This window comes from Pyrus communis, chromosome 14, assembly GCF_963583255.1.
Source record: "Pyrus communis chromosome 14, drPyrComm1.1, whole genome shotgun sequence".
Lineage (NCBI taxonomy): Eukaryota > Viridiplantae > Streptophyta > Magnoliopsida > Rosales > Rosaceae > Pyrus > Pyrus communis.
This window is the reverse complement of record NC_084816.1, coordinates 18,247,588-18,257,309: the sequence shown is the minus strand read 5'-3', so window position 1 is coordinate 18,257,309 and position 9,722 is coordinate 18,247,588. Positions and strand designations below refer to the sequence as shown.

Sequence of the window (9,722 nt, the reverse complement as noted above, 5' to 3'; positions counted from 1 at the left end):
CCTAAAAATAGCATTCGCAGCCCACTGGCCACGCGCCGCCGCACGCGTCGCCGAGGGTGGCGGTCGGCCGCCCCGACTCGCCGGAAAATCCAACTATTTCCAAAAATTCCCAAACTTCACAGAAATGAAGATCTCAGTGAGTGGAGCAACTTTAATACCTACCACAAAGTCCAAAAGTGGACGGAAGATGGTCAATTTTGCCCACAAAGCCGACGGATGCCTAAAACTTCGCGACGTCGATTCGTCGTCTACGGTGGTCCAACGGGGTCAAGGTTGGTTGGGTTTTGCTCCTGGGATGATGGGCTACAAAGCCCAAGTGGTGGCATCGGCCATCGCTTTGCCGATTTGCCGGAAAATCGAAAAGGGTGGCCGAAGCACCATTTATTTTCGTCAACTTTCGTGGCCTCAAACCGCCCCATACCATGGTTAATCAAGGTGGTTCTTGGGTGGGTTTTGTAGAGGGAATGAGATCTTCAAGATGGTGGTGGTAGCATCGAAAAACTCCACTGGAGTTGGCCGAAATCGGCCTTGGAAAATGGACCCGCGGTGGGTGCGGGTGGACGGGAACCACTTCCTTTTCTTTTTTTCTTTTTTTTTTTTTTTTTTTTTTTTTTTCCTTCTTTCCTCCCTCCATTTCTGGTTGGGCTTCCACCACAAAGTGGGGATTTAATTTAAATAAACACTAAACCTTGAATAACCAATTTCGAACGTCTATAACTATACCGTTATAATCCGAACTCGCAAACGGCTTTCATCTATACGTTCGTACCAATGAGTACTACGAGGATATGCTAAAAGAATAAGTCCCACATCTCTCAAGTTGATGGTCAACGGAAGTCAAAGTCCTTACCTCTAGGGCAATTTCGTAAATTCACGCTTTTAAAATAAAATAAAAACGTAAAATTTGGAACGGGTTGTCACATGGAAGCACCAAAAGCCGATTTTTTTAAAGCTAGCTTTTGCTACTTTGGTTTTTTGGCTTTTTTCTTTTTTCACCCCAAAATTGTGAAAAAAAAGATTTGATTTTTGGATGTTTATCAAATACAAAAAAGCAAGAAGCCCGCTTGTTTTATTTTTTTTTATTTTTTTATTTTTATAAATTTAAACAGTACCAAACTGGTACTATATAAGCCATTAGTTTCCACACGAAATTGACTAATATGCGTACCAAACACTCGTACAAAATTTGGGTGAGATTAACTTCCAGAGCCGGCTTTAGTTTCCACACGAAATTGACTAATATGGGTACCAAACACTCGTACAAAATTTGGGCGAGATTAACTTCCAGAGCCGGCTTTAGGGGAGTGCGACCAGTTCCATGGCACAGGACCCCAAAATTTTGGGGGCCCCAAAATTATTTTTTATTGAATATGATAATATATATATATATATATATAAAATAATACTATATAAAAATAATATATAGAAATACTAATCAAATCAAAATATATACATATAAAAATCTGATGGGCCAAAAGCCATCAGAATACTAGTCTACTACCTAAAAACCATCAGTCAAACAACTACCTAAAAGGCTAAAAGGTTAAAAGCCATCAGACTACTAGTACTATCTATATGAAAATATATAAAATAATAACTAATAAAGGGCAAAGTTAATCAATTGGAGAACCCCACTACTGAGGCAAACAATTCAGACTACTTCTCTCTCTCACGCCAAAATCCATTGTTCACTTTTCTTCTTTTCACACCAGATTATCGTCACTACAGAGTCAAATAATTCAGCGCAGAGCACTAGAACCCTGTGCTAGTGTGAGTGTCCCAGACTCCCAGTGTAATTCCTTTTTCTCTTCGTCCTATTGTTATATTTCCCACAAATTATTAAACCCTAATTTATAACTTTATGAAATTAAAGAAAAACTTCCTAATCATTAAGACAGTTCAACTGATCAGAGTGATGTAGACTTAGATCAAAATAAGATATTTACTAATTTAAGTATATTGACTCGAAACTTGAAGATTTGGGTATTTCTCATCTATAATGATTTTTTTTTCTTTTGTACCTTTCAGGACAAAATCAAGAGAAGAGCAGTCACAAAAAATTGTTAGACGCACACGTATTATGGACTATCAGGTTTCATTGTTCATACTTACTATAATTTTATTGTGATCTTATTTGAGATATAAAAGATAGCACCTACTAGAAAATATCCATCTGTCTACTTGAAGCGTCAAAGAAAAAGAAAAGTTGAACAATTGATTCAGTCTAAAAAATGAGCTATTGATAGGTTCTTTCTGAAAGAAAAAGAACCACAAAGTTCAGTGGATGATTTAATTACGGAACAGCAGGATGACAATGAGAAATTAGTTGATGATTTGGCCAATGATGAAATTGATGATGACCTTGATGAGAATGATAATCATGATGATTCTCCTATTGTCACTGATCAACCGAGTGAGTCCATTCCCTCAAACATTTATGATCCTCAAATTTGGGATAGTTTTGATCCTAAATGTATTGATTTGTTGGCAGAAAAAAGGTCCTACAAGAGATCTATCAATTGAGAAAGGTCCTAAAGATCAGTTTAATAGGCGCTTAAAGATCAGTTTAATAAGCATTTTAATGCAGAATTTTACACTCAATACTTATCCAATGGAGAGAAACATGATAAAGATTGGCTAGTCTATTCAAGGAATGTTGATAAAGTGTTATGCTTTTGTTGTAAATTGTTCAAGAAAGGGTCTCTCAAAGGTCAATTAGCAAATGAGGGCTACAAAGATTGGACACATCTCAATGTGAGGCTTAAAGAGCATGAAAACAATTTTGATCACATCTTGAACATGACCACTTGGATTGATTTGCATCTTAGATTGCAGAAAAATGAAACAATTGACAAAGTTGTGCAAGACCAGATCAAGAAAGAAAAAGAGCATTGGAGGGAGTTATTACGAAGATTGATTTCCATTGTGAAATATTTAGCTAAATACACATTGGCTTTTTGTGGAAATAACGATACGCTTTATCAAGGAAGTAATGGAAATTTTATGGGCCTAGTTCAAATGATGGTTGAATTTGATCCATTGATAAAGAACCATCTTCAACGCTTCCAAAATAATGAGATTCGTTATCATTATCTTAGTCATACCATCCAGAATGAGTTGATATTGTTGATATCTTGTGAAATCAAAGTTGTAATCATTCAAAAAGTCAAAGAAGCTAAATATTTTACCGTGATACTTGATTGTACTCCTGATTTTAGCCACCAAGAACATATGACCTTGATCATAAGATGTGTATATATGAACAGTACTCCAGTAAAAGTAGAAGAACATTTTTTGCAATATCTGATTGTGAATAACACATCAGGAGAAGGACCGTTTGAAGAGTTGCAAAATGCATTAAACGTTCTTGATCTTGATATTGATGATGTAAAAGGGCAAGGTTATGATAATGGATCAAAGATGAAAGGGAGACACCAAGGTGTACAAAAGAGGTTATTGGATATAAATCTTAGGGCAATGTACACTCCATGTGGTTGTCATAGTCTTAACTTAACGCTTTGTGATATGGCAAATTCTTGTGGCAAAACGAAAGACTTCTTTGGAACAGTACAATGTATTTACAACTTGTTTGCAAATTCTACAAAACGATGGCTGATTTTGAAAGAAAATATAAAATGACTGACTCTCAAATCATTGTTGGCCACACGATGGGAAAACCGTGTTGCAAGTGTTAAAGCAATTTAATACCAACCTCTACAAATAAAAAAAGCTTTACTCCAATTAGCGGAAAGTGACAATGACTTAGTAACAAGAAGTGGAGCTAAATCTTTGGCAACATATGACATTAGGAATTTTGAGTTTTTATTGGGTATGACTATTTGGTATGAAATATTGGCTACTGTTAATGAGGTTAGCAAAGATTTGCAATCTAAAGACATACTTATTAATGTCGTTAATTTTGAAAAGTACAGAGAAATTGGGTTTGCGAAGGCTATGATTAATGCTAAAAAACTTGCTATTGAAATGGAAATTGATCCCGTGTTTCCAGAAAAGTGTCAAGTTCGTTGAAAAAGACATTTTGATGAGAATAAAGGTGAATCATCCCAACCAACTGAACAATCAGCAGAGGAATCTTTTAGGGTTCATCACTTCTTGTATATAATAGATCAAGCTATTGGTTCACTGAAGAGAATGTTTGAAGAATATCAAGCGTATGATGATATATTTGGGTTTTTGTTCACTTCGGAACGGTTGAATTCGATAGACAATGATAAATTGAAAGATTGTTGTGATTGGCTTTAAGAAAGATGAGCTCTTTGATGTTGATTGTGATGCATTATTAGTAGAGTTGAAGCTTTTACGGGAGCGTTTGCCAAAAGAAATAAGAGCATCCATTGACATATTGAACTTCTTTAAGAGAATGCGTTGTTTCCCGACTGCAAGCATTGCATACAGAATTTTGTTGACTATACCTGTTACCGTTGCATCTGCAGAAAGGAGTTTCTCAAAGTTAAAGTTATTAAAATTATACTTGTGGTCAACCATGTTGCAGGAAAGGTTAAATGGACTAGCTTTGATATCGATTGAAAGTGCTTTTTTAGACAAAATTGATTATGAAGGTTTATTTGATGATTTTGCAGCAAAAAATGCACGAAGAGCCATCTTTAAGTGAAGCTTCAGTGCTAGACTTTTTTAAGTTTTGTTTATTTGGTTTCTTTAAATTGAAATTATTGTTAGTTATTAGTACTATGGTTATTTTGTAGCTTTCTTTACATTTAATAATATTTAGAAATAGATGGTTAGTTAGTTTTAAAGTTTATTTCAATATTGCTTTTTAGCATCAATACATTGTTCACTTTTTTTTTTTTAAATGTCTTATAAGAAGAGCCCCTTTTATGAATTTTGCATAGAGGCCCCAAAATCTCAGAGACGACTTTGTCAACTTCATACCTTGACGGCTTGATGAACTAATGAAAACTCTAAACCCTCAAAAAATCATCCCCAGAGCCCAACAGACCTTCTAAAAAGTTCTAAAAGGAAAAATTATTTTGGGAACAAGATGGTATTCTCCTTTAATCCAGTCGTACTTTTCCTTAAAACTCTATTTATTTTAAAGAAAGACTAATGAAAATGGCTTGAAAACTTTGAGTTTTAATGATAAGAACAAAATAAAGGGTAAAATGAATAGTACCAGGATTGACATTTTAGTGTAAAAATGTGGTTTTTCGTTAAAATGAACAGTACCGTGAGTTTTTCGTTAAAACTCGTTTATTTTAATTCTATTACAACCCGAATTTGAATAAGCACCAAACTGAACCAAGCTCGATTCAAATTCGAGTTAGAGCCCATTCTGATACCTACATAAGCCCATAAAAGTCCACAAAACCCGAAACGGACTCCAAAACAAGTTTTTAGACAGAATTGATTGCACTCCATAGATCCAACGGAAATCATAAACTTCCTTTCTTCTTCCCATATTCTTGTTCCAGCCATTAGCGACCGGTCTGAAGCTCAATCTCTTTTCTTTGGACGCTCTTCCAAAACCAAATTTCCCATAAAAAAGAAAAGAAAAAAAAAAAGTATCTGTAAAAGGTACGTAATTCGAACTCTTATACCATGAGCAATACTTGATTTTATGGAATCTTCCCATCGAATTAGATTTGTATTCGTAATATTTAGCATAGTGTGAGTGTGTAGCAGTGCAGGTGTGATTTTCTCTTGAAATTTAAAGGGTATTTGTTTCTTAATGTTTGTAGAGAATTAAAATTTGACATTTAGAAATTGGAATGCTGTTTTGTTCTTGGTACTCATGGGACAAACTGTTAATTAAATTAAAGTTTAGTTTTTAGGGTGGCCATAGCTGTGTTACACAAATTTGAGATGGTATGGGTATTTGGGTAACTTAGCCCTGGGGCTTAAATTGAAAGCAAGTTGCTTTCATCTGTTTATTTTTTATTTTATCGTTATTATTTTGGTTTTGTGATGGTGTCACTTGTAATGGATTGTTTTGGGCTCCCGTAGAATGATGTGAAAATGTTATATTGTGGAACTTGGCTATATCTGTGGTATCCATTATCCTCTAGTATGCTGAAAATGGTTTGCTAGTTTCGGAGGTTTGACATCGAAACAGGTTGCAATTTGACATAGAAATTATTGATTGTTTTGCAGTAGAAAGACCAAAGTTGGCATCAATACCGTTGGTCTCATTACATGGATTTCAATAAAAGATACTCATGTATAAGTAATGTATGACTAGCAGGCAAATGGAGATCTATGTGTGCAAAATTGTTCAAAATTTGTATATGGAACTTGAATATGATATCTTTTAGTTGTATGTTCAGAACTCCGTTCTGTTTACTTATTATGATTGAATACATTGCAGGGATATTGGTTCTCTAGGGAGAACAATGGGAGATTTAGATAATTATGTTAAAGATGATTCAACATTGGCCAGAGAATCGGACCTTAACTTTGCAGTTGATGGCGATGAAGAAAACTTTGAAAGAGAAGGTGACTTCAATCAGGATCAGAACCAACATGAGCAACGTAGTTCCCCCTCACTAAATCCGGAATATTCTTACGTTGTGGCAACTGAGTCTGGTCATGACAGTGTCGTTGAAACAAAATTTGCCCATGATCCAGAGGGGACTTAGTCTCCATTCAAGGACAATAACCAATACCAAGGTGAGATGGATGAGTTGCATGGAAATAATTTTCTTAACCCCTCCTTTCATTTTAAGTCACAAACATTCCATAATGAAACGGAAGCTGAAGATTCTGCTCATTCACAGGAGTCTCCACTAACAGCAAATGCAAACCGGGGAGCTGGACAACAGATCGAATCTGACATGGGTAGGCCAATTGATGCTCCACATGGTGGACGAGAGAATAGATTTTATTCAGAGAGATCACAATATGAATATAGTGAACCCAAGGAAGATGACTCTCTATGTGAGAACAGGCACCCTGGCATATATCATTATGATCTTCATTCTCCCAAAAGCACTGCCAGAGGATCAGTATCTCCTAAGACAAAGAGACAAATGTCAAGTTCACCTGAAGGCTCGCCTTCTCATCAAGGTTCTCAAGCACGAATATCTCATTGCCGGAAAATTTCTTCCCCTGAATTGCATAAAGGAATTTCACTTGATCATTTATCTCTGGCCGGGCAAAGTTATGCTTCAACACAGGGCATTCAGCGTCAGTCCCAGCATAAGGATAGCTCTTCTCACAAGCATATAACTTCGCCCCCATGGTCCTATCGCTCACCACCAAGGTCCCACCGCTCACCCCCAAGGTCCCATCTTTCACCACCAAAGTACCGGAGAAGGGATAGATCAGAGTCACGATCATCCATTCGACACAGAGATTCATATGGTTACCAGAGGGATTATCGTGACCGAACCCGATCACGGTCCCCATATTCAAGAGTCCATCATAGGTCCACAAGGTTAACTTCTATAGTCTCTCCATTATCATATGTTAAAATTCTATCAGTTTCACATGGCAACAACTTTATTATAAGATTTGGCTTATCTCTTTCATTTGGTACTCCTATCCATGAGCCATGACCACCTCAAAAATTGCATTTCTCAATCAACCACTGTTATCTGATTGAATTTTGGATTGTAATCTCTCAAACCTTCATCAACATTTATATATAATATTGATACCTTAGACGTAACTAGCTTTCTATCATCAATCATGCTTTTCTTTACCTCAAATTATACGAAAAATATTCTTGACTTCTAATTCATATGCATTACCATAAAGTTCTGATTATGTAAATTGAATAGTCCAAGATTTTTGAAGTAAAATGGATTACTTAATGAGCGGAACTTTCACACATTGGTTATGTCAAAGATCTCTCTACCCTCCAAAACATATAGTTCGGTTCCTAATGTTTTGTCCCTTAATTCGTATTAGGGAAAGGCATTCTCCAAGGCGAAGGTCCCCTTTTCCAGAATATCATTCTCATCACCGATCTCCTAGAAGGAGACCTTGGTCACCACCGCCTAATAGGAAAACTGGATTAGGGAAACCTGGGAGAAATTTATTTGTTGCAGGTTTTAGCTTCGCGACTACAGAGAGAGATCTGGAAAGGAAGTTTTCTAGGTATGGCAGAGTACAACATGTTCGGATTGTTAGAGACAAGAGGTAATTGTGCAGTTTACAGTATACTTGCATATATTGATGCGTTCTCTGTCAGTGAAACATCTGCTTTGCTTAGCTATTACCTTGTGCATGCGTTTTCCTTGTGATACGTACTTGTTAGAATCTTCTTTGAGTTGAGTTTTTATTTTTGTTGCAAATTTGTTTCTTCTAAGGTCGGGAGATTCGTGTGGATTTGGATTTTTGACGCTGGAAACGGATGAAGATGCTGATGCGGCTATCAGAGCTCTAGATGAGACTGAGTGGAATGGTCGGATTATTCTTGTTGAAAAATCCAAAAGTTGAGGGCTTGAGACTCACCTTGATCACAACTAGCCATTGAAATATTTTTTTCAGTCGTGTAATTTTGTTTTCTGAAGTTAGTACTACCCACCAGTGTTGTATAAAAAATGAGTACAGATTATATATCACATCATAAGGGATTCCCTCTCTTCATTTTTCTGTATTTATTTGAATGAGTAGATCTCATCAGTCATCTCCTCTGTAAGTTGTTGGGTCTGTCAGATATTCAAATAATACAGAGATGGTAATTGATCAATCTGATTCGACGTTTGTACATAACAAATAATACAAAAATTAAATTTGGGATTCATGCATTATGGTGAATGCATCATGTTATTAAGGCCGATTAAAATAACAAAATTGAAAGTGTGTTTTGGGAGGTACTTGATTGAGAAACTAGGGAGGCCTTTGAACTTGGTGGTGAAGATCTATCTCTTCCGTAGTGCAACGTCATGAGCGTGCTGATAACGTGTTATAGGCTGATAACGTGGTGAAGATCTATCTCTTCTCACCACTTTGTGTGTTTATTTATAACAAGCATAACTGACTTTCTTGCTCTCATATTTTTTTTCATGGGTAAATTACACAGAACTACCTAAACTATTGGTCATGAACAGTTTCATACCTCATCCTTAAAAAATTTCAATGTCATACCTCATCTTCCCCACAACCCACCCCTTTTTCCCCCCTCTCGTCTTCCCCTTCCCTCCTCCTCTGCACCCACCCTTGCACCCACCTTCTTCCCTCCTCTACATACCCCACTCCTTAAATCCACACCCATTTCCCCCATTTTCTCCATGCCCAATTTCTCCACCCACGAAATCAGCAGAAGACGGGATCTAGGTTGCAGGGAAAGGGGATCGGGGAAGATGGTTTTTTTTTTTAATTATAATTTTTCTAATTTTTAATAACTTTTCTTTAATTAATTATTTTAATATTTAAAAAATATTAAATGATTCTTTTTTTTTTTAGTTTTTAATAATATTTTATTAGTTTTTTAATATAAAGTGTGCCACGTCACAAGGTATGTCAGCATTTAACAGAGGAATTAACAGACAACTGACGGAAGGTATGACATTGCAACAAAATCAAAAATACGGTATGACATTGCAACAAATTCGAAGATACGGTATGACATTGAAACTTTTTAAAGACGATGTATGAAGCTATTAAGGTAGTTCTGTGTAATTTACCTTTTTTTTATTTTTTTATTCCAAAGCGTTCGCATAACTTGTACAAGACAAGGATAATGAAAAATGATGTAATAAAGTTGCACGATAAGCACAGAGTTATGCTGAGGGCCTGAG

At 36.1% G+C, this 9,722-nt stretch overlaps 1 protein-coding gene across 1 annotated transcript; it reads left to right on the top strand.

Annotated features, from left to right (window-relative positions):
* Positions 1 to 5,410: 5,410 nt before the first annotated feature.
* On the top strand, positions 5,411 to 8,542 carry LOC137716541 (uncharacterized). The gene is made up of 4 exons (XM_068455995.1): positions 5,411 to 5,553; positions 6,344 to 7,411; positions 7,888 to 8,118; positions 8,289 to 8,542. The coding sequence occupies exons 2-4, from the start codon at positions 6,651 to 6,653 to the stop codon at positions 8,416 to 8,418; spliced, it is 1,122 nt and encodes a 373-aa protein (XP_068312096.1). The 5' UTR covers positions 5,411 to 5,553; positions 6,344 to 6,650; the 3' UTR covers positions 8,419 to 8,542.
* The last annotated feature ends 1,180 nt before the right edge of the window (positions 8,543 to 9,722 follow it).